We start from the raw sequence: 26,069 nt of genomic DNA, 5'->3' as shown, positions 1-26,069 counted from the left end.
ATGGACATTTAAATTCTCACCCTATCACTAACCAGCAATGTGACTTCCTGTGTTATCCGTGAGTGTGGAGGAGACAGGGGAAGGAAGGACTGAATGAAAGTGGTGGATGCTGGGGGAGAATCTAACAGTGCCTTGCTTCCCAGTTACTGACACCGTTTCCATGTTCCCAACAGCAGAGCTGACTGAGTCATTGGAAGGCAGCTGAGCCCCAAGGGAGGCTCTCTTGGCTTTCTGAACTGATGGTATTTTCCCTTTAGAACCTAAGCCAGCAGAAGGTCTGGCCTGGGCTGGCAGCAGGTCATGCCAGCTGGTGATGTGGCACTAGTGAAAGTTCGTGACCCCCTGGGGTTGAACAACAACAACAAAAATTAAACTGGTTCCCCACCTTTCATCTTGTATCAAAATAACTGCAGATAATTAGTAAATAATCTTCCAAAAGAGAGAAAGAGTACTAGAAAAACACAAGTGGTTTCTTATATGAAGTGGGGAAGCTGTATTTAAACATGACTGACAGCCCAGAATCCATAAACAAAAAGATTAATAAATATGTAACATAAAAAAGAAATCAAAAGTGAGTATGAACCAGTTAAATATCAAAAAACTACAAAAAAAATGTGCAACAGATAGGACAAAGGGCCAAGGTTCTTAATTTAAAAGTGCTCTGAGAACAAATCAATGTGAAAAGACAAATAGTCCAACAGAAAACTGGACAAAGGTCAAGACCAGGCTCTTCTCGACCTGCTGATGGACACCAAAATAGGGCTAACAAATCTTCAAGAACCACCAAAAAAGAGAACCAGGGGTTGAGCTTTTTTTACCTCTGGAACAGAGACGGTGGGCAATGGAAAGAAGAGGAATCCGCAAACTCAGAGTCAACATCAACCTGCAATAAAATAAGTGTGTGATGGGGCACCTGGGTGGTGCAGTCGGTTAAGCGTCCGACTTCAGCCAGGTCACGATCTCACAGTCTGTGAGTTCGAGCCCCGCGTCGGGCTCTGGGCTGATGGCTCGGAGCCTGGAGCCTGTTTCCGATTCTGTGTCTCCCTCTCTCTCTGCCCCTCCCCCGTTCATGCTCTGTCTCTCTCTGTCCCAAAAATAAATAAAAAAACGTTGAAAAAAAAATTTAAAAAAAAAAAAAATAAGTGTGTGAACGCTCACAAGAAACCAAATTAGGACACAGACACAATGGGAAGACCATGTGAAGACACAGGGTCAAAAAGGTCACCTAGGAGCCAAAGAGCTAATTCTAAATCTTCTCTCACCTTGCCAACTCTGCCAACACCTTGATCTTGGACTTCTGGCCTCCAAATCTGTGAGAAAATAAATTTCTGTTATCTAAGCCACTCTGTCTGTGGTACTTTGTTACGGCAGCCCTAGTAAACTAATACAGAATCGCTTAATATATTCTCCTTATTCGAGTTACGCCAACTGGGCATTCTTTCATTTACTTATTTTACTGTTTTGCTTATTTATTTTGGATCCAAGCCCAAGCCCTGCATTTGGCTGTCACATCTCTTTGGAAGTCTCCTTTAATCTAGCCTTTTCATTCATAACACCGACATTTTTGAAGTCAGACCAGAGGTTTTACAGAAAGTCCTACTTTCTGAATTTGTCTGTTTCTCCATGATTAGATTCAGATTCAACATCGTTAGCAAGAAGTCTCCAAAAGTTATGCATATGCTGGGTACTTCCTACTACATCACACCAGTGATGATAGCTTGTCCCATTTCCTGATGATGTTAAATTGGATCACAGATTGCGGCAGAGTCCTTCATTGTAAAGGTACCTTCTTCCTCCTTTGTAATTAGTAAGTAATTTACAAGGAGATACTTTGAGACCATAGGAATTCCAACTGTCTTTCACTGAATGGTTTTGGCATCCACTGGAGACCCTTGTGCGAATCCATTATTACCTGCAGGTTGCAAAATGATTTTTTTTTCCTTTTTCTAATTCAATCAAGCCTTCTACCTTTATTGGTTGGCAATTCTTCGCTAAATAAGAACTTTACCTCCTACCCTCTACCTCAGTTTCACTTTTTGGAGCATGAATACTATTCACTCATAGAATGATGGTATTGGTTTTGTTTTGTTTTTTTTTAATTCAATGTATTACAATCCATTTATAACTGATTTGTTTTTATCATGGTAAAATATACATAAAACTTAACACTTTAACCATTTTTAAGTGTACAATTCAGTGCCATTTCATGTATTCACAATGTTGGACAACCATCAGCAATAATCTTTTCACCATTCCAAACTCTACAGCCATTAACATCCAAATGATTTTAATAGCCATTATTTTTTGTAATAACTGTGATACACACTCACTGTAATATATATACATATATACATGCACGTGTGTGTTTCAAGAATGAAAATCATAATACATGAGAATGACTGTTAATATTAAAATTTAGCCAACTAAAATAAGCCATTCTGGGGCACCTGGGTAGCTCAGTCAGTTAAATGTCTGACTTAGGCTCAGGTGATGATCTCATGGTTCATGAGTTTGAGCCCTGCATCAAGTTCTGCACTGACAGTGTGGAGCCTGCCTGGGATATTTCTCTCTCTCTCACTCTTGCTCTCAAAATAAATAAATAAACCTTAAAAATAAAATAAGCCATTATGCAAACAGTTGTTGGCATAGAAAAGCAACATCCAAGCCCCACTGATCAAACATAACAACACAGGAAACAACCAAGAATTATGTGCCCCCTGATGCTGTACCCAGTACCAAGTACCCCATAACCTGAGAGAGGCACCCAGCACCCCTTAGGAGGTACTCTAGCCAAAACAAAAAATAAAAATAAATAAAACCCTAAACTTGATCAAGCCTCCATATCTATCACTTGTCTGAAAACACTGGGGACAGAGGAAAACCAGGGGGAAGCAATCCAAATTGTAGGAAACTATAGGAAAGATGACCCTATTCCCTCAACAAATAAACCTCAAGGAAACAGAGTAAGAGAGGTAGGAGAACATATAGATTAACAAGATTTAAAAGGTGTATCAGTCAAATGCCATGTGTGGCTTGTGTCTGAATCTTGATTAGAACAAACCAGCCATAATAACTATAAACCTAGGACATGGATTTTAACATCCTGACAGGTGCTTCAATGAATGGCGAAATAAAACTAAGACCCTTTTTCCTAAGAACTAAAGAGAACTGAAAAAAACCTAGCCGACCAACATAGAGAAATGACAAAAAAACATATCTGTCTCTGACTGAGCTCTAAGTTAAACAACAAACAAACAAACAAACAAACAAACAGACTCCCTTTTTCCCTGCTACACTGTTGCCATAGCTCTCTGGCCAGCAATGCAAACAGGGGTCCCATTCATAAACCACTGTGAAGGATATCCGAAGGGAATGAGTGTGCAGTAATACTGGAAAAACTAGACAACAGCCAAGATCAAAGAGGCATTGGCTGGCTACAGAGATTAAATCTTATTCTGTAGGCAACATGAAACTACACTGTGTGACAAGGTAAATTAAAGAAGGCAATGTCACACAGTGGTTACGTACGTGGACTCTGTACCCAGGCTGTTTGTCTTCAAATCTGCCAATTCTAAACTCTGTGCCCTTGGACAAATCATTTAACCTCTCTGTCCTCAAGAGACTTAAATATTAAATACTCTGTTCAGATGCAGTTGCCCATCTTTATAATGGAGATAAGAACAGCACTTATATGTCATAAAACTGTTGAGAAGACTAGATTCCTTCATATACACAGAGTGCCTAGAACAGTGCCTGACTTTATAAGTATTAAATAAATGGAACCTGCTGTTGTTATTGTTATTTGCATAACCTTTCTGAACCTTAAGTTGCCCTATCAAATGAGGCTACAGTACCTTCCCGGCTACCCTGTTGATAATAAAGATAAAATAGTGAAGCTTGGGTCTTCATATCATCTGGTTATTTTAATCCCATTAGACTGTGAGTTCTTGAAAACAAGTCTGATAGTTGACTCATTTTAGAAGCCCAGTACAGTATGAGCTGACAGATAGTTGGTATCAATTGCACACACGAATACATCTTTTAAAAACTGTTAGGTGCTGTCCATGTGAACACAGTACTGCTATTAGCATGGGAACAAGAGCCAATCTTAGAAGCTGCCTTTGACGGTGCTGGGTAGCATGGAGACGGAAGGAAAGGGAACAGACCAAAGGCAAGACTAGCTTGGAAGCTATAGAAACGCTGTGGCTAAAAGGTTATGAAGACCTGGGCATAAATGGAAGAGACAGGACACAAGAAGGGCAGCAGAAGGGTTTCACAGACCCATCTCTTTGTCCACATCCAAATTACTGCTGATGGTCTCTCCTAGCTGACCACATCAGGTACTCAATTGAACTAATCGGACATTTTAATCAGCAGGAAAGTTAATTTACAGACTGAAAGACAGGAATGACCAAGAAGATGAATTCAATTCTAAGTAAGCAGAGTTTGAATTATCTCTGAGGCAGAAAAGTTGAGATTTCCAACAAACAGCTGAAAACGCAAGGCTGCTGCTTGAGAGAGCTGCCCAGACTGAGTTACACGTAGCCATCACCCTCCAGGGGGAAGACAGTCTCAGGACACCAACATTTCGGGGGGGGAAAGAAGGACGAAAGGAAGCCCACAAAGGAGAATAAAGCAATAATATGAGTTAAGAGGCCACCCATGAGAGGGGACATTATGAAAGCTGACAGAAGGTGCTATAGGAAGAAAGGGGTGGGACATGGGGGGGAGGGGTCCCACCAGGCCAGTAATAAAGAAGATAGGGCAACAGTTTCAGAACTGAGGTCACTGGTGACCTTTAGGAGAGAATATCGAAAAAGAGAATACATGTAAGTTCATATTCGGGAACTTTAAGTATGTGTGGGTAGTTAAGAAATGGAGAAAAGTACAACCCTTGTATAATAATCATACATTTCCTTAAATAATAATTCAGACATGTGTTCCAAAAATAATACCCTGACCCCAATGTGGAATCAAAATGAATCCCTAAAAACCCTAAAATTTATACTGAATTTTATCACTATGTATTTAATTCTGCAAAAAGTTGGACTAACTTACAACCAATTCAAAAGGTGCTGCACCCTTGGTTTAGAAAGGTAGCTACATTTAATTACACAGTAATGAGAGCTCCAGACCAATATTCCTTAAACTTTAATGTGCATGCAGTCCCGTGAGGATCTAGTTGAAAGGCAGATTCTAATGCAACAGAATCTTTGGCCTGGCATAAGTCCAAAAATGCTGGAATTCTTTTTTAAATCATTAAATTTTGTTTAAATCCAAGTTAGTTAACATATAATGTAATAATGATTTCAGGAGTAGAATTTAGTGATTCATCACTTACATATAAAATGCAGTGCTCATCCAAACTGCCCTCCTTAATGCCCATCACCACCCATCTAGCCGATCCCCCTACCCAACACCCCTCCAGAAACCTTCAGTTTGTTCTCTGTATTTGAGAATCTCTTATAGTTTGCCTCCCTCTCTCTTTTTATCTTTTCTTCCTTTCTCCTATGTTCATCTGTTTTGTTTCTTAAATTCCACGTATAAGTGAAATCATATGGTATTTGTCTTTCTCTGACTGACTTATTTCACTTAGCATTATACACTCTAGTTCCATCCATGTTGTTGCAAATGGCAAGACTTCATTCCTTTTCATCGCCAAGTAATATTCTATTATATACATTTACCTCATCTTCTTTATCCTTTCATCAGTCGATGGACATTTAGGCTCTTTCCATAATATGGCTATTGTTGATAGTGCTGCTATAAACATTGGAGTGCATGTGCCCCTTCAAATCAACATTTTTGTATTCTTCAGATAAATACCTAGCAGTGCAATTGATAGATTGTAGGGTAGTTTACAACCCCTATCAAAATAACACCAGCATTCTTCACGGAACTAGAACAAACAATTCTAAAATTTGTATGGAATCAGAAATATACCAAATAGCCAAAGTAATGTTGAAAAAGAAAACCAAAGCTGGAGGCAACACAACTCCAGACTTCAAGCTGTATTACAAAGCTGTAATCATCAAGACAGTATGGTACTGGCACAAAAACAGACACAAAGATCAATGGAACAGAATAGAAAACCCAGAAATGGACCCACAAACATATGGCCAACTCATCTTTGACAAAGCAGGAAAGAATATCCAATGGAAAAAAGACAGTCTCTTCAGCAAATGGTGTTGGGAAAACTGGACAGCGACATGCAGAAGAATGAACCTGGACCACTTTCTTACACCATACACAAAAATAAATTCCAAATGGACGAAAGACCTAAATGTGAGACAGGAAACCATCAAAATCCTTCAAGAGAAATCAGACAGCAACCTCTTTGACCTCAGCCAGAGCAACTTCTTACTCAACACGTCTCCGGAGGCAAGGGAACCAAAAGCAAAAATGAACTACTGGGACCTCATCAAGATAAAAAGCCTCCGCACAGCAAAGGAAACAATCAACAAAACCAAAAGGCAACTGACAGAATGGGAGAAGATATTTGCAAATGATATATCGGATAAAGGGTTAGTATCCAAAATCTATAAAGAACCTATCAAACCCAACACCCAAAAAACAAATAATCCAGTAAAGAAACAGGCAATGAACAGATACTTTTCCAAAGAAGACATCCAGATGGCTAACAGACACATGAAAAGATGCTCAACATCACTCATCATCAGGAAATACAAATCAAAACCACAATGAGATACTATCTCACACCTGTCAGAATGGATAACATTGTTGTCAGGCAACAACAAATGTTGGCAGGGATGCAGAGAAAGGGGAATCCTTTTGCACTGCCGGTAGGAATGCAAACTGGTGCAGCCACTGTGGAGAACATTATGGAGATTCCTCAAAATATGCTGCAATTCTAACAAGCTCCCAAGTAAACCAATGCTGCGGGTCCATGGACCAAAACTTCTAATAGCCAAGCTCCAGGTGGACCACTCAGAGAATTTGGCTAAGCAGCCACAGAGGCTAGCCATTATGGTGAATACTAAAATGGATCACAAGCTTAAGAAAAGCACGCTACGTTTTGTTCAGGTATGTCAAATAATATCTTTGTCCCCCGGTTTTCAGTTAGGTGGAAATGTCCCACAGCCCGCAACAACATCTCTTGACATTCCTTGATAATTCGCAGTGGTTTCACATGTTACATTGCATTTGCTCATCACACACATCACAGATGGTCCCTGTTTTCCATAAGGTGACACTAAGTACCCAGAGAAGTTAGACTTGTCCAAGTTCTCACCATTAGTGGAAGAAGTGGGCATATAACCACTCCTGCCTGTCTAGCTCCTCACGAAACCAGAGCTACTGACTTAAAAATAAATAAATAAACAAAACAAAACATTCTTGCAGCCTCTTCCCATATAAGAAAGCAGTTCTGAGCTCCTCAACTGCTCAGTCTAGAACTGTGACCAGAATCAGACAATATAAAAATCACATGTCTACCTTGGAGAAACTTCTAAACAGGCACCTGGAGCTACAAGCCTGTTCAAATCAGGCTCATGATGGAGTTCAGGACATATTGCACCACAATGTAGCATTTTGGCATATGGAAAATCTTAAGCTAAAGGAGTCTGAGAAAACAGCAAAAGGAGGAAAGTCACTCTGACCTTCTCCCCACAGCCCTTTTTCCTGAAATCAGTCATAGAATCCCCATGTGAAGGGTACCAGGGTACCCTCCCTGCACTAGGAGGAGAAAAGACATTCTTATCACCAGAGATGGGGAATTGGGGACCCAGAAAGCTGTACATCATTAAACTGTACATCATTAAACATCATTAAACTAACCCTTATCTCCTAGTTACTTCTTCACCATTCACTACTCCTAGCCCAAATGCCTCTGTCTTGTCAATTCTTCACAAATCCACTCTTTCTTTGTTTAAAAGGAATAAAAGCTTCCTACTCTGGTCCCTTCTTTGGGTCTTCATTCTCTTGTGAAGCCTCCCATGTATATGTAAAAATTCAATGAAACTTGTATACATTTCTCCCATCTGTTTCTGTCAGTTTAATTTTCAGATCCAGCCAGGGACCCTAGGAGAGTCCGGGAGAACTTTTCCCTCCCCTACACTTTACAGTTTTCTTACAAATTGTACTGCATAAGTCTGACACAAAAGATGTTTTACCATAGAACAGTAAGTGTATCTTGAAATATCTGACTCTTGTATCAAGTCAACAATTTCCATGGACAACATGTGGAAACTGTGACTACGTGTGGAAACCAAGACAAAGCTACCAGCCTAATAACAGTCATTAAACAGAGTGGTTTATTTAGGCTAAATTACTAAAAATTTCAACACTGCCAACTTTGCTATGTTGTCAGCACCTCAACTCAAAAGGAACCATCAGGGCCTATTTTCACTCATGCAACTTCACAGCAAATTTCCAAAGGAAATGGTGAGTACGAGTACTCTATCTTATAAACGTTTCTAATCAACAAACCAGACCACCACGCTACAAATAAACCACTGGGAATAATTCTGAGGTAACAGACCAGAGCCACCATAAATTGGGGCGATTTAACCCAACAAGAAGGTCTGGTTAAACAGGCCATGAAAATAGTGCTTGCTCAGTTGCTGTTAAATACATTTGCTAAGGGAATTATATCACTGCAGCAAGGGCACATCCTCCTTACTCCCCAGCAAAACCAGCACACGTCTGCAGATTCACACATTCCTCTGTTCCAAGACTCACTCAAAGGCATCCAAGGCATCATGACAGGAAGGATGGGTGCTTATGAAGCAGCAAATGCTGGGCAAGGAGAGTAGGAAGAAACCATGCTCAGTAGGCCTAATCCTCACAGATAGTGGAAAACTCAGGGAGGAATGATTCCATCTGAGAACTCAACAAAAGCAGAGGCTGGACACAGGACATCAGGTCAAAGAAGCAGAAGGAGTCAGAGCCCCTCCACCAATCTTATGAAGAACTCAATATTCAAAAAGACCTGCTCCCTGACTTTCTTACACCATAGCTTGGCTTTGAACCCTTCCCACCCACCCCAGTTCTCTATTTGCTGACCAACATTGGTGAAGGCATGTGGCCTGTGTGCAAAAAGCAAAAGGGTTTATCAGGGGACTTGGTCCAATTACACATTTTTCTGGGACTCCGTTTCTTTACCTAGCAAGAGGGGACAGGACTGGTAGGGAGGAGAGAGGACCACTGTGTTATTTAAACCCATTCCTCACCAGCTCCATCAATTTAAGAAACTCTAAATCCAAACCTCAGCAGAACCACAGAAACTTACCATCATCGTGGTAGCATAAAAACAATTCAAACTTTTTTTCCTTCCTGTCTAGCACAAAAACTGCTCTGCTTTATTATGATGTTGTGATATCACTAAATACCTAGTGGTTTTACCATAAGGGAAAGAAAGTTCCCATTTAAAGAAGATCTGTGATAAGCCCAAATCTCATTTCATCCTCATTAACAAACGTTTGAATAGGGCATTGTCATAGGATGAGAAATGAGAAAAGCATGGAGCTTAAAAATACAGTCCAAGTCCTTAGTAGTAAACGGTGGATTAAGATTTTTACAAAGGCATATGACAGCATGGATAGTTGCCCAACTCTGTGAATATATGAAAACTACTGAATTGTACACTTTAAATGAGTGAATTGTATGGTACATGAATTCTCAATAAAGCTATTTTTAAAAAAAGGTATATGACAATTCTTGGCCTCAGCAATGTGGTTTGAAAGCCATAGCAAATCAGGGTGCCTGGGTGGCTCAGTCAGTGAAGCATCCAATTTCGGCTTAGGACACGGCCTGGTTCGTGGGTTCAAGCCCCACGTGGGGCTCTGTGCTGACAGCTCAGAGCCTGGAGCCTGCTTCGGATTCTGTGGCTCCCTCTCTCTCTGCCCCTCCCCCGTGCTCACTCGCTCTCTCTCTCAAAAATAATTTTTTTTTTTTTTTTTTTTTTTTTTAAAGAAAGCCAGGGGCGCCTGGGTGGCTCAGTCATTTAAACATTGGACTTTGGCTCAGGTCATGATCTCATAGCTGGTGAGTTCAAGCCCTGCATCGGGCTCTGTGCTGACAGCTCAGACACTGGAGCCTGCTTTGGATTCTGTGTCTTCCTCTCACTCTAGCCCTCCCCTACTCAAGCTCTGCCTCTCTCTCTCTCTCTCAAAAATAAACATTAAAAAAAAATTTTTTTTTTTTAAAGAAAGCTATAGCAAATCAACACAGCAATGAAACATACACTGAGTGTCACAGTGTGCTACAAACTACTGGACTAGGAAGACCAGGAAATACATACGTCCATAACTGATAACATGTGAATTTTCACATGCACCTTTGCAAACAGAACTCTTTTTAAGGCCTGGGAGAGGTGGAGACAGGTTAAGAGCAAAGACACTGAAAAAATACTGGCAAGGTTCAAATCCAGGCTGTATCACTTACTTACTATATAACTTTAAGGAAATTACTTAACCTTTCTGGACCTCAGTTTTCTCACCTATTAAAATAAGGACAAAAATCACACCCTTCTTGCTATTATGAAAAGTAATTGAGTTATTATTTGTAAAGCACTTGGGAAAGTTCCTGGCACATAGCAGACACTGTGTAAGTGGTTCTTACATAAAAATCTGGCTTATTCTGAAGCACCTAATTTCCCTCCTAAGCCATCTCCCCTCTCTCATGCGCTCTACTCTCTACCCAAACTACCACGCAGGCAGACCCTAGGGAGCACAGGGTAAGAGCAGACTCTGGAGCCAGACTGGCTGGACCTGAACTCCAGCTCCTTCACTTCCTAATTATCTGCTCTTCAGCCACTTACATCAACTCTTGGTGTCCAGAGTCATCATCTGTAAATCATGGATGATAGCATGTAACTCACAGGACTGCTACAGGATACAGGTAAGTTACTAACAAGAAGCATTAGACCAAATCTCTTATCTAGTAAGTACTCAGGGAGGGTTCGCTGCTCTTTTATGGATTTCATTACCTGCTATCCTATCCCCTACAAGTAGCAAGTGTTGTCACTTCGGCCTTACATTTGTGGTTTCTTATCACTGGAACGGGTCTTCGCTCTTTCCCCAGCCATTCTTGCTGAAATACCACCACTTTTGAGAGGTTTCCTCCTTCCACCCCCACAGAATCCATCTCCTTCCCCAGTGCTTCCATAGCCCCTTTTGTGGCACTAACCACTACTTAGGGCACTTCCATGACAGGATTCAGCCTATAGTATAGTTGTGGTTTTCTAGAAGGCCCAAAAGGAGACCAATTCATTTTCACATCCTCAGTTTAGTCCCATTTGGAACATTAGAAAGAACATGATACACAACTCTGAAGCAGTCAGTGATCAGTGATCATAGCAACAACTCCTCCAAGAATGCAGTATCAATCCTAAGTGTTCTAGTCCTACAGACCAAATTTTCATTATTATTAATGCTTCAATTTGTTCCAAATTTCCTTTGGTTCTAGGCCAAATTATCAGTCCATGTCCAGTTTTATATCTGAACATCTCTCACGCCTGAACTCAAGTAAGCATTCTCTAACTTTTAAGTTTCATCTAGTTTCATTTCATCATTATTAATGTACAAATTCAACCAATGACCAAGAGGAAATGTTCGCTACAACCAAATGGGGGCAAAGGGGAAGGGGAGGTTTCCCCTTATTACTACTTTTTAAAAATGCATTTTTTGTGAAGTTGCATGAAATATCATTTAAAAAACTCATTTACATTTTAATACATGCAGGGCAGTGCTTGGAAGGTTTTAAAAGAAATACTGAAAACGACACAAATAGTACAGGCAGACCACTTACCATTTACCATATAGGAAGGGAACCTTAAGAAAGTAGGCAGCAAGAGAATGGAAGTTTTTTGAGTCTGTCTCAAAATAATAAGAGTTTTAGATCAATGTTACCTCATGAAAAAACAAATATCTTTTGCATCACTATGCAGAAGTCTTCATGCAGAAATCAAAATAAAAGCAGACCAAAGACTAGATTCTTGGCCTCTTGGCCTTCCTATGCGAACTATTTAAAGGAAGAGGGACATGAATAATTAGTTACACTTGGAGGGGGGAAAAAAAGAACAAGGAAACTCAGAATAAATGATTAAGAGATCAAGAAACTGCTAGGTGTGGTTAAGTTCATCCAGAAAATATCAGACCTGCTTAATTAAATATTCAAACAATTCTCCACAGTGAGTGCTGAAATTCACCTACAATTGTTGAGTTTCAGATTCTTGGCCCAACCTCTGGGACATTCCATCGGAGTGGGCTCTCTCCTAGGCAGGCTCTTCAAGTTTTAAAAGGGGATGTCAATCCTGCTTGTAAATGAGACTGTTAAACCCATGGCTCTGTGTTCAATGCAGCAACATGGACTAACTGCACGCCAGGAAAAGGCTAACAGCGCAGCCTTTAACTCAGTCCACCCAGCACTGACCCGCAACTGACAGAATCACCTCACAAGGATAGTGCCCAAAGGCCACTAAGTAAGAGGCATTCTTAGACTAAAGTAGACCAGCACAGCTCGTTTTGGGAACTTTTAAGACTACATTTACTGCACTGCCCTGGAGCTACAAGGAGGGACATTATTAAAAATGGCCTTATGGAACCCACAGACATATATTTGTGGTCATGAGCTAGTTCTGAATGCAGTTTGCTCACAGCACATAAAAGGACATGGGGAGAAACTGCCCTCAGTACAAGGAGACTTCTCTCCCAAGTAACTGACTGACCTTGCTGATCATTTCCTCTTTACTCTGGCTGCTAGAAAATGCAGTCACCTCTAGAAAGTACCTCTTTATTTTCCACTAATTTTAGTCATGGCTGCATCTTCCTTTCCCTTTATCCTGTCTTTTCTCATCTACTCTGACTTGATTCTGATATCTTTTTGGATTGTAAATATATGTATATATAATATGAGCCATCAGAAATCCTGAAAAGAGACAAGGCTAAATGAATAAATAAACAAACACACAAGTTCCCAAAGAGTAAAAATGAAATGTTTCATCTTCCCCCTCACTACTTGGTTACAATTCAATTGCACTTATTGATATGATGTGATAGCTTAATATACAACCAAAAAGTTAAATCTGCTTCCATGTCACTTATTTTACTTCATATTAGTTCATGATCCTTTTCTTATACTCAAATTACATGTACATTCATCAGTTTAGGCCCCTCAATTATTTTATCTCCAAATTAAGTATAATTATTTAGTTCACATGCAGATATAAAAAATAATAAGAGCATGGGAATCTATTTTCACCTGTCTCCTGGAAGAAGTCACTTGGAAGGAACAAATTCATATCAGGCCTTGAAATCTTGACTGGATACAAATTTAATGCAAAGAAAAGGTCAAGAGCCATTGAGTTTGAAAGGGTTATTGTAGTTACCAAAAATAAATACCAGTGATCCTCAAAGAATCTACCTAAAATAGTTATATATACCAATATGTTCACACACACACACAAATACACTCATGCACACACCCAAGAACACACTCCTGAGGATGGAACTCAAGAGTCATTACAGAAAAGAAAAAGGCCACTTAGGCCACATAGCCTAGAAACATGAAGAAGCCTGCAGATTTGGGGAGTCTGGAGAAACTTAAGTCATAGAACAGCATTTAAATATATTTGTCTGCTTACAATTTCCATTGCAAATGTGATTAGTTTGCTTGAATAAATAGGAGTATGATGTGTTGGCCATGTTTTCCTCTTGAGGGTTATCACAGAGTTTTGATTAAGGACAAATGTTTGAAATGTTGGGTATATTTAAGTTCATTGCACTTAAAATGAACTAAGAAGTTGTATAGGCTTGATTAAAGGGCTGCCTTCGTGAACTTAAAATTAAAAGCAATAAATTCCAATGATTCAAGTGATTGGGACTAAGTATGGTATTCTGCCAGAAAAGTTGAAATGGAGTCCAAAGAGACTGAAATGGTGTCCAGGTTTCAAAAAATGGTGAAAAGAGGAAAGGTCAAGCTGTCGGAGCTGCCTTTCCTCCGGGTTAGTGAATGATTCACATTACGCAGAATTCCTTTTAAGTAAAACTTCACAAGAGTTACAGGCTCCCAGGACAATCTGTTTTGTCATTTCTAAAAAGAAGCCTCTCAAATGCTCAGAGGCCGGTACGTAAGTGTTGTCAGATGGGGAGAGGGGGCTGGAAGATGAGAAGGGGGGGCGGGGCGGGGACCCTCTCCATTTTTACCCACACGCGTGCAGGCCAACTATTCCGAACAGTCTCTAAAACGGAAGTCAAGGTGACTTCCCCACCCTCGGGAGGGCGGAGCCTTTGAAACCTAATAGGATCTGGCTTCAGGCCGGGCGGTGCCGCCGGGAAAAAGCCCGAGTCAATAACAACCGGGGTCACAAGCAGGTGTGCTCTGAGGTGGCCGAGGGGACCTGATGACCCCGGGCCCTCCTTCGCCCCGGGCGCACCTGGCTTCTCTAAGCCGACCTTGGCTCAGCCCGCCGAGCGCCAGCCCGGCACCGACTTCCCTCCCGGGCCAAGTGGGAGGGTTCAGCCGACAAAGTTTCTACTGCAAGGTCGGGCCTCCGTCCCCGCATGGGCCACATGTGCTGCCCGGGAGAAGCGGTCACCTCCCTCCTCCGCTGCTGCAAGGTGGAACAGCTGCCCCGGGCCCCTCTCTATTTGCTTTCCCCGTTGCACCAAGGCGGCACGTGAACACCCGAGCCCTCGGGCCCCGGCCGGCCGGCACGCTCCCCGGGGCAACGGGCCTACGCTTACCTTGGCGGCCGCCATGCTTCGCCCCGGGTGCGGGTCCGGGCGCCTGCAGGACCCTCTCGGCGGCTGGATCTCACTGTGGGCCCTGGCGGCTCACTTCCCGTCCCGGCGGCAGCAGGGATGGCGATACAGCCCGGCAGCGTGCGCGCCTGGCCTGCCTCCCCACGCCCTCCCGCCGGCGCGGGTCAGACGGGCGCCGCCAGCCCATTGGCTGCGCCCGGCCCAAGCCGCCCGGGCGCGCGTGATCCTACGGCCTCTGCCCTGAGGCCGGGGCGGGCTCGGGTCCGGGGGCGGTGGACCGGCCGCGCGCACGTGACCCCGGCTGCGCTGTCCAGCGGCGAGGGCCGTGGGGCAGTGGTGGGGTGCGGTCCGCCCTCCTAGGGGTAGTTGGCCTTGCGAGGGAAGCTGCCGGATTCCGCCATACCAGGGGCTATTCCAGGGCCCTTGAGACCCGCAAGGAGGGGCACGCACCCGGGTGGGAAGTCCCCTTGGGTCACTGTTCAGCCAGATTTCCTCGTAGGTTCCCTTTTGAAGGGACTCCACTCTGTATTATGCTATAATGCATCCAAAAGCACTGGCCAGTCAGTGGGAAGATAGGAAAGTAGTATCACTAGCGAATCTACTTTTAGGCCAAATCTGTAAACTCTTAAGTACCAAATGGGTATGTATAATGCAGAACATATATTTGTGAGGCTATTTGATTTCAGCGCTGCCTATTAGGATCATAGAGGTCAAAAGATCCCCCCCCACCAGGTAGGCCCTGCTAAAATAGGTCAAAATTATAATGGAAAAATTAAATGTATAACCTCCAGAGATCTTAGCTTTCTTCATCAAAATTCCGTTCATTTATCTCTGCCATCAAAATTTATAATTAAGGCAATGGTGGTCAGGGAAAAGTGCTTTAAATATTTTGTTAATTACGGATATAACCTTTCAACAAAAGTGTTTATTACATAATTATGTTAATTAATCAACACTGATTGAGGGCCTACAGTGTGCTAGGTGCTGGAAACACCTAAATGACTTGAGATGGACTCAGCCCTTAAAGAGTTCGAGGGCTAGTGAGGAGGCAGACACATAGATAGTTAACTTCTATGTAAATAACCTGTTAAGGCAACAACCTGTTCCCAGGACACTGTAGGGACATTGAGGACTCTGGAAGTCCCTTAGGGGAGATGGTGCCTAAGCCGAATGTAGGAAAGTGGCTGTGTCTTGGGCCAATGAAGTGGAAGGCAAAGATTTCCCAGCCAGAGAAAATAAGGAGAGGCAGGAGGCCCAGAAATTGCTGGAGAACCACAGCAAGTTATGAAAGTCGTTGATCATGAAAGGTGACATGAGCTGTGGAACTGGTGGATGAAGAGTCTGGATGGACAGCTAGGGACCATGTCATGAGGGTGTTGGGTGCCATGCTGAAGGGTAGGCACCTTGACCAAAAGGCTTTTAGACAGGAAGAAGCATGGGAAGGTTTACAATATAGATGGATCACTCTGCTTGCAGTGTGGAAGATGAGGCAAGACTGAACTATTGGGACATTCTGACAGGACAGGCTGAGGGCCTGAAACCAGAGATGGGATAGGGCTAAAAGAATACAGAGGAGATAAAATTAGTCACCGGTGCTGAATAATTATATGTGGGGGTAAGAGAAAGAAAGGGAGTCACCCTGCCTTGCACATACATCCCTGGTATGGATGTTGGAAAGACACCACAGATCGGTAATAGATCAGTTATACAAGTGTGTGTCTGTAAGAGGATGTACAATATACAAATTATGTTGTAAAAGCCAGAAAAAGAAGCATTTTAAGGGGCGCCTGGGTGGCGCAGTCGGTTAAGCGTCCGACTTCAGCCAGGTCACGATCTCGCAGTCCGTGAGTTCGAGCCCTGCGTCAGGCTCTGGGCTGATGGCTCAGAGCCTGGAGCCTGTTTCCGATTCTGTGTCTCCCTCTCTCTCTGCCCCTCCCCCGTTCATGCTCTGTCTCTCTCTGTCCAAAAATAAATAAATAAATAAATAAATAAATAAATATAAAAAAAAAAAACGTTGAAAGAAGCATTTTAAAAAGGAGCAATTGATTAACATACCCTTAAGAGATCTAACAAAGCCCCCCAAAACTTGAACATGTTATAGGTGGAGGAGAAAAACCACGCAAAGAGTGAAAGAATAAAGACAAAAGCAAAAACAAGAGATTTGACAGAGAAAAGAATGGCGGAGGATGAACCTAAAGCTCATGTGGAGAGGTGGCTCCAGCTGCTGTAAAAGAATTTAAAAGTTCCAGAGAAAATGCAACCTCACGTAACAGAAAGCACATCGTTCAGTGCACGTTTGTTTTTAAGGGATCACTGAAGCTCTCCTCTTATAATGTAGATGAACTTTAAAAAATTTACGTGTGGTTTAAATCTGTCTTAACCAATATCAAGCGTATGGTTCAGTCATGTTAAGCACACTCACATTGTTGTGCAGTCAATCTCCAGAACTCTTTCCATCTTGCAAAACTAAAACTCTTTGCTTTATATTAAACAACCACTCCCAGGCCCCCTCCCCCACAGCCCCCGGCAACCACCATTCTGTCTCTATAAATTTGACTACTCTAGGTTCCTCATAAAAGTGGACTCACACAGTATTTGTCTTTTTGTGACCGGCTTATTTCAATGAGTAAAATGTCTGCAAGTTTTCATCCATCTGGCAGCATGGGCCAGAGTTTTAAGACTTTTTAAGACTGAGTAATAGTTCCTTAACTTTTAAAGAAAAAGAAAAAGAATCAAGAATCTGTTTGATTTTCTCTAGAAGTCTCGAAGAATTTAAGAAATCATAGTAATGACCAAAAAAAATCACTTATAATCCTACCCCCAGAGTTAGCCACTGGTAACATTTTACTGTATTTTCTTCAAGTCTTGATATCTCTATGTGTTTATGCAGAGAGAAAGAGAGAGATCTATTTTTTTTAATTTTATTAATTTTTTTTATTTTAATTCCAGTATGTTAACATATAGCATTATATTAGTTTCAGGTGTACAATATAGTGATTCAACAAATCTATACATTACTCAGTGCTCATCACAGTAAGTTTTCAGAGAGAGTTGCATTTTTAAATTTAAATAGAAGGAATCATACTCTGTGTATAAGTTTCCTATGGCTGCTCTAACAAAGCCACCACATACTTGTATTCTCTTACAATTACGTAAATGTATTCTCTTACAATTCTGGAGGCCAGAATTTCAAAATGAGCTGTAAGGGGCTAAAATCAATGTGTCAGTAGGGCTGTGCTCTCTCCAGAAGATTTAGGGGAGAATCTGTTTTTTACCTTTTCCAGGGGCTCACGACCCCTTTCCTGATCTTCAAAGCTAACATATATAGTATCTTCTGTCTCTGACTCTGCTTCCCTCACATGGTGTCTTCTGTCTGAGATCTCCTCTGCTTCCCCCTTTAAGGACACTTACTGTGACATTTAGAGCCAACCCAGATATCCAGAATAATCTGTCCATCTTTAGATCTTTAATCATATCTGCAAAGTCTCCACCATATAAGGTAACATTCATAGGCTCTAGAGTTTAGGATGTGGACATCTTTTTGGGGGTGGGGAGCCGTTAGTCCACCTACCAAGCCTACCACACTGTGGATGCAGGTATATCCACATATGGAACAAAGTGTACTTCAACTGAGTCAGACTCAGTTATTAAGCTTCTTCCTTCATTCTGGAATTATCCAAAATATGAAATTTTAAAGAAGTTTAACTGTCACAAGCCCTGAAATGGGAAAGATGCTCCTTGATTTCCACATAACCTTTAAACATTAGCATGATGTGAAACATTATCCAGGAAGATAAAGTCGCCTGGGCACCTGCCACTTTGCCTCCTACCACTCATCATGTCCTGACAGGCTGAGGAGCACTCTGGTAAGCGACATGTCTCATACTCACCCCTTCTTTCTGCCCCCAGACTATCCTCTTTCCTACAATTTAAAAGTAGCTGACACTAAATTTTGACCAAAAATTATGGGTTGGAAGTTCAGTTGTGTCCCCCCAAAGTCCAAATCCCTTTTACCTCAGAATGTGCCTCATTTGGAAATTGAAGATGTAATCAGTTAAGATGAGGTCATACCAGAGTAGGGTGGGCCCTTAATCCACTATGACTGGTGTTCTTATAAGAAGCCACAGAGGGGTGCCTGGGTGGCTCAGTCGGTTAAGCGACCGACTTCGGCTCAGGTCATGATCTCGCGGTCCGTCAGTTCGAGCCCCGTGTCAGGCTCTGTGCTGACCGCTCAGAGCCTGGAGCCTGTTTCAGATTCTGTGTCTCCCTCTTTCTCTGACCCTCCCCCCTTCATGCTCTGTCTCTCTCTGTCTCTCTCTGTCTCTCTCTGTCTCAAAAATAAACGTTAAAAAAAAAAAAAAGCCACAGAGACACACAGGGAGAAGGCTAGATGATAAAAAACAAAACAAACAAACAAACAAAAAAAACAAAGATTAGTGCAACAAAGAAACCAATACAGGTCCCAAAGCCATCAGTCTTGAAGCACCAGACGCCAACCTGGCCGGCCAGGAAATCAGCCAGTCCAAATCATGAGGGACGCTCATGAGCTATGAAGGCACACAGCCTGAGCATGAGCTCAAGCCCCAGGAATTCAGAAGAGTGAACAGTGTGTCCTGCTCTGAGCTTTCACCTTTCCCAGGGCAGCCACACTTTGTTGGTGCCCTTTGGCCATGCTCTTTTCCTCAGCTCCCTGAAAAACAAACAAGCAAACAAGAGGCCACTCTTGTGGCCACTACCACCACCAGATTACAGCATGCTGGAAAGGGTACTCCAGCAAAACACATCATCTACTGGAAATTTGACCATGTACTACAAACTGCAGTATGATCCTTTGTATGGATTGTGTTTTGCAAAGGTAATGCCAGGCTGGTAAAGGACATGTGTGACAGAGCAAAAGGAGCACCATGACATAACTAAATGAAGAGCTCCCAAGTTCTGACTTTGCACAGGCTCCAGGACCTTCTGTGGCGGTCCTTTGTTTTTGGAATCCTGCCACGTGTCAGATCAAGCATGATGAGCCTTCCCCGAGAGTGGGCTAAAGGTAGGTCAGAAATGAATATGACCTAGCTTCTTAGTAAATCCAACAGAGAAAGCTATGTCAACATTTTTTTCATTAAAAAGGAAAGAAAGGGAGGGAGGAAGTAGTCAGGATAAGGAAACAACACATCTTGAGAAAAGTGTGATTGAAAACAAATCCCCAAAGCTTTGAGATACGCTCTGAAAGCAAGGCCTTGAACAGCTACTTTCTGGGAGCAGAACAGGTATACACAAGCATGGGAACACTTGCCCTCAGGTAGACCTGAAGGTAGACCTTGCCCTGAAGGTAGACCTTCAGTTTCACCAAATGCAAGATGTGAGTATCAAAAGTCATCCAAAAATGGAAATAGGGGCCATAATAGCAACCAGCCTTCTGCTGGGGAAAAGGAATCACAATTACTAACTTTACACAGAATTCATCCTAATGGTCAAGGGCCAAATACTGCAATTCAGGCATAAATGATTAGATTCCCAAGCACTGAAGTTATACACTTGGCAGGAGGCATAGGAAACCTCTAAAGTCTTCTACGGCAGCTACAAATTTGGGGATGAATTTAAATTTCTAGTTTCAAGTCCCCAGGGTACAGTGTTGACTGGTGAGAGTATCTAAATAAGATATTGGGACAACAGATGGCACATAGTACCCCAAAAAGTTCTGAGTTATGGAATTGCTGTGTATCTCAAGAGCATAAAGGACTCTTGAGTGAAATGGAGTAGATAGCTGATGCTGACCAGTATTCATGGGACTATATACATTATTTATACTTCCATGGGGTGAGCGTTGATCATTACAGCCCCTGCCAGAGTGGTCTTATATTCTAGTGTTAAATCATTTCTCTGTCCTACATTATAAGGACTTGACCTGCTCACAGAAACAAAGGTGAAGAAGACACAGTCTTGACCCTCAGAGAATTCACAGATCTACCATTCAGGTCTTCGTCGAATGTCATATCAGAGAAATCTCTTGCCCCCACTCCATTCACCTCCTGCTTAGGTTTTCATTCTATCCCTTATCATCACCTGGCATACATTTATTTAGGTATTTGTTGTCTCCCTCCCCCCACTGGAATGAAAGCAGAGATTGTATCTCTGTTGGCTCATTGCCGCATGCCCAGTGTCTGCAACACTATCTGGTATGTACAAGGCACTCAGTAAAAATCCGTTTAATGTATGTTTCGAAAACATGAAGTCCTACACCTAGAGCACCAATACCTCTAAGGATTGAGGAAGATCACCCGACAAGGGCCAATGAGTAGAAGTTTAAATCAAGGACACCATGGTGACCTGGCTTCATCTACAATTTCAAAGCATGTTCAAAATTTCCTATGTGAAGGTGTTAGACCAGACCATTTGCTTGTCCCAGTACCTTATTCCAGCACCGTTCACTAATATCTTATACAACACTGACAAAAGAAGTAGGTAAATAAGAAATAGTAGGAATATTTTGAAGAGCATCTAATGGTATGAGTGCAACAGATGTCCAAACCATGCTGAAGTAAGGGTCATGCCTTGTAACCTGCTGTGTTGTACAGACCATGCTCAGAACCCTTGTGCATTGACTTCCTACTGCCACTGGAACAAGTTACCACAGATTTAGTGTTGCAAACAACATAAATTTATTATCTTACACTTTAGAAGTTCCAAATGGGTCAAATCAAGATATTGGCAGGGCTGTGTTACTCTCTGTCTGGAGGCTGTAGGAGAGAATCCATTTATTCCTTGCTCATTTGGCTTCTAGAGGTTACCTACACTCCTTGGCTCATGGTCCTCCTTCTCCATCTTCAATGCCAGCAACAGTGGGTCCAGTTCTTCTCATACCACATCAATCTGATCACTTCTTCTGCCTTGCTCTTCTGTATTTAAGGACCCTTGTGATTGCATCAGGCTTACCCACATAATCCAGGATAACCTTCCAATATTAAGGTCAACTCATCAGTGTGTTAGTTTGCTAGGGCTTACCATAACAAAGTGCCACAGACTGGGTAACTTACACAATAGAAACTTATTTTCTCATAATTCTGGGGGTTAAAAGTCTGTGAACAATGTGTCAGCAAACTTAGTTTCTTCAGCAGGGTTAGTAAATCTCTCTCTTTGGTTAACGGACAACTGTCTTCTGCCTGTGTCTTCACATGGTCTTCCCTGTGTACATACCTGTGTCCTAATCTTTCCTTCTTATAAAGATACCAGCCATATTGGATTAAGGCCCATCCTAAGGATCTCATTTTAATTAAATACCCTATATCCAAATACAGGTACGTTTCTTAGGTACTGGGAGTTAGGATTTCTATATATAAATTTTGAGGAGTATACAATTCAGCTCACACTGATTAGCAACTTTAATTCCAATTCGGACCTCAATTCTCTTTTGCCATATAATGTAATGTAACATATTTCAGAGGTTCTGGGGATCAGGACATGAACATCTTTGGGAAGCCATTATTCTGCCTAACACACCTGGTTCTGAAGATGGTATCACTGGTGTAGCAAATCTTAGAGAAGTCATAGTTCTTAGAGAAGAATATTTAATATGTTTAACCATAGTTCCATAAGATCCCAGTAATTACTCACAGGACTTATGTCAAGTCTTTGAAGAGCTCTGTTTCTATGGCCTGGAACCAGAATACCCCAAATCTTTCACCAGGTCCAAGTCTGTGCTTATGAATCTGGCTGAGATCCCCTGAGTCCAGCAGGCTACTCAAAGCAGTGGCAAATCACGCTTAGGCTACCCTGGGCCCTCAGTGCACTCAGGAGGGGTGTATCAGAACAGTCAAGTGCTTCAGCAGGCCAGCGTCAGATCAGCAGAAAGGAGCAGAAGCCAGTAATATGCACAGGGAGCTCTCCATCCCTGGCCATTTGTAGTATGGAACATTTCTTTTAGTGTAGCCATTTCTTTGGCAATAATTCCTAAAACTCTTCATCAAGAGCTCTATAATTCTTTAAGAAAATAGATACTTGGGGGGCACCTGGGTGGCTCAGTCAGTTGGGCATCTGACTTCAGGTCAGATCATGATCTCACAGTTCAGGGGTTTCAGTCCTGTGTTAGGCTCTGTGCTGACAGCTCAGAGCCTGGAGCCTGCTTCAGATTCTGTGGCTCCCTCCCTCTCTCCCCCTCCGCTGCTTTCTCTCTCTCTCTCTCTCTCTCTCTCTCAAAAATAAACATAAAAAATTAAAAAAAGAAGAAGAAAATACTCAGTAAAACAATCTTACCAAAACTGGTTTAAGGAGACCTATATTTTTATAAAACGCAAACACCACCACCACCAACAACAGCAATGAACTCTATTCAGGTATTATTTATCTCTTTTGCACTCTTCTTTATAGCTAATCAAGATGTAGAAAAAATGAGAACTAGTTGGGCCATGTAGATTCTACCACTAGCTCTTATTATTATATTCTCATCTGTCTATTTGTTTAACTAGCTTCAGATAGCATGGTGAGTTAAAAATCAGACCTTTATTTGAGTCCCAGCTCTGCCACTTTTGGCTGTGCAACCTTTGGTCAGTAGTAAACCTCTCTGAGCCTCAGTCTCCTGATCTGTAAATGAAATTTTTAAAAATACCCATTTTGCAAGGTTGCTATGCTATTGAACTGAAAGTATAAATCATCTGGCATGTAAAAATATGTTATAAATAATAGTCACACTAGAATGAAAGGGTCAGAGCAGCTGTCCTCCTTGACTCCTTGCTGCTCTGATGTTGTCTGATTCTATTCTAGCATTACTGCTTCCAGTATTCTGTTAAGCGGATGAAGACTGTTTCTTCCTAGGCTCACTGTCCCAGAATCTTTCATTCCACTTAGAAGTATTGGAAAATCTACTTTGGAAGCTGAAAATTGAAACAGCAATGAGGCAGAGAACAGGAGAGCACTTGAGTATTTATGAACAACCTATTAACGTTAGCCCTAGGTTCCCAATTTAAGGATATTGGACCAGATGGTCCTTGTCCCAACTTGTTTGTCAGTTGGATACAATCACAATTCCAGCCTCAGGGCCACAGCCTCTACAGTGCTTTATCTTACCTCCTGCTGTCACTGCCTGAGTCCATTAGGGATCTGCTGCTGGAAAGAGAGGCCAGCGCATTCACCCTCCAAGGACTCTTGTAGGTGGTGGAGCTCATTCTCTTAAGGTCGTAATGCAGCCAAGATCTTTAAATATCAACAGTTAAAATTAAGAAGAAACTCACCAGATACCAAAAGGGGCAGGAGAATTCAAACTTTTACTGAAATGTCTAGCTTTTCACCATGAGACTCCACGTAATGTGGCTCCTCCTGCCTCTCAGGCTGTCTCACGCCTTACTTCCTGACTGCCTCCAGTTCCTCTACGGGCAGAGCTTTCCCAGCCCAGGGCCTCTGCACCGACTGTTTGGCCTGCCGGGAACACCACAGTCCCACTCCCTTATCCTCTTCTTCATCCTCAGGTCCTCAGGGGTACCTTCTCTGACCTCCTTTCTAAAGAAGGAACTCCTGTTACCCTCTATGTCTGCATCCCGTTTCTGGTCTTTTTAGCACTTTGTGACAGTGAGTTAATTGCTTGTGTTTGTTTGCTTGTCCGTTTTCTAGGCTTTGGTGTGAAAAGTTACTTGGGACAGAAAGATTGGAGCTAGACAGAGATCAGACTAATGGGCTCTAATTCTGGGGTAGATCGTGGACCTTTCTCCTGGTAAATGACCTGATTCAATAACTTAATCAACATCACCAAAAGTAAATAACTTGAGACTTCATGTGATGGACCGAGAGGGGACCTGGATTTTAGTTCCAATCCAAGTCTGCCACTAAGTGGCTTTATCACTGTGTGCAAATCACTTCTCCCCCTCCAGGACTCAGTATTTTTACCGATGAAATGAATGTGCTTAATTTTGAAGATGCTCGATCACCTTTCTTCTCCCGATTCATTTAAACAGAAAGCCAGTCTGCCAACCTCAGACATAGGTGGAATAGGAAGCCATACTTTAGTGAGAGTGGGATGGGATGGGATGTATCAAGGACAGTGATGGCCTCTGTCCTTTAATAAGGGAACAGATCTCTATTGATCTAGTCACACACTCTGGCAAGATTCATAGATTGGATAGGTGACTGCCTACTTCATAAGGCAGAACCACCAAAGGTACATGATCTCCTGTCACAAACTGTGACAGGTATTTCCTCCAAAGCCCCTGGTTAATGTAGACAGCTGTCCCAGTAGAGCCAGCCAAAGAGCCATTTACACGTTTGGAAGGCCCAGGCTAATGGGACACGGAACAGAAGTTGTTGGGGGAAAGATCCCTCCAGAATTTTGCTGCCCAATGCTGTAACACAAGCTGCATGTGGCTACTGAGCACTTGACATGGGGCTAGTGTGAACTGAGATGTGCTGAAAATATAAAATGCCTGTTGCACTGCAAAGATTTTAGTATAGAAGAGCAGATATAAAATGTCTCCCTAAATAACTTTTAAATTTATGATGTGTCGAAATAGCAATAGTTTAGACATGTTGGGTTAAATAAAATGTATTCTTAAAATATATTTTATGTGTTTCTTTTAATGTAGCTAATAGAAAATTTTAAATTACTGAGGGTTTCGCATAATGTTACTATTGAATAGTGCTGATCTAGAGCTAGTTGTGTGTGTGTGTGTGTGTGTGTGTGTGTGTGTGTGTATGTGTGTGCGTGCAGGCATGCATGGGGAAGGGGCAGGTAGAGAGAGGGAGAGGGTGGAAGAGTTGGTACAGCAAAGGGAACACTGATGGAGGAGATGGGAGTGGGTCAAGGAGATATTCTGCCTAACGTGTCCCCAGTCTGTACTCAAGCACACCATCAGGCAGCAAGCTAAGAAAAGGTTGGCAATGCCAGGGCATGGGGTTGGAATCCCAGAGGTAAAAAGTTGAGGGACTTTCAGGATATGTGACTTCACGTGAAGATAGGATAAGATGAACTGGATGAAGCAGGAGGCTGAGAAATGAAATACAATTCTATTACCCCACCCAGCCCTCAAAACTGCACCACACCCCACACTTGCACACTGGCAAAGAGAGTTATAAATGGGAAGGAGAAAGGCTAAAATAAGCCTGGTGGTGGACTAAACATAGACTGAGTTTGTTGCATAAAGGATCATTTATTTTAAAATTCTGATTCGATATAGGAAGTTTTAACAACACAGAAAACAGCAAAGAAGAAAAATAAAATCATCCATATTTCCCCAATCCAGTTATAACTACTTGAATATTTTAAAGTAATTTTCTTCCAGTTCTTTTCTTTGTATGCATGAGTGTGTGTTACAATGATGTGTCATATTATTGGGATTACACAATTTGTATATCCTACTGTCTCACTTAACA

General features: G+C 42.1%; 1 protein-coding gene across 6 annotated transcripts in view; it reads right to left on the bottom strand.

Annotated features, from left to right (window-relative positions):
- The window catches only part of SLC25A13 (solute carrier family 25 member 13), a 193,176-nt gene extending 178,219 nt beyond the window's left edge, over positions 1-14,957 (bottom strand). For 2 of the 6 annotated variants that reach the window (XM_086695870.1, XM_086695891.1), the window contains exons 1-2: positions 14,706-14,953; positions 819-883 (exon numbers count right to left, since the gene is read on the bottom strand). Coding sequence is in view for 2 of the 6 variants with exons in the window: in XM_086695884.1 (XP_086552010.1) it covers positions 14,706-14,720 (15 nt within the window). In the remaining 4 variants the exon portion in view is untranslated. Of the gene's footprint in view, positions 1-818; positions 884-14,705 lie in introns of all 6 variants that reach the window. The other 4 variants (XM_086695876.1, XM_086695884.1, XM_086695865.1 and 1 more) reach the window with 4 other exon arrangements.
- Positions 14,958-26,069: the final 11,112 nt, after the last annotated feature.

The sequence above is a fragment of the Puma concolor genome, chromosome A2, assembly GCF_028749965.1.
Source record: "Puma concolor isolate L17-30 chromosome A2, mPumCon1.1.hap2, whole genome shotgun sequence".
NCBI lineage: Eukaryota > Metazoa > Chordata > Mammalia > Carnivora > Felidae > Puma > Puma concolor.
Note: the sequence above shows the minus strand (reverse complement) of the source record. Positions and strands in the feature narration are given on the sequence as shown.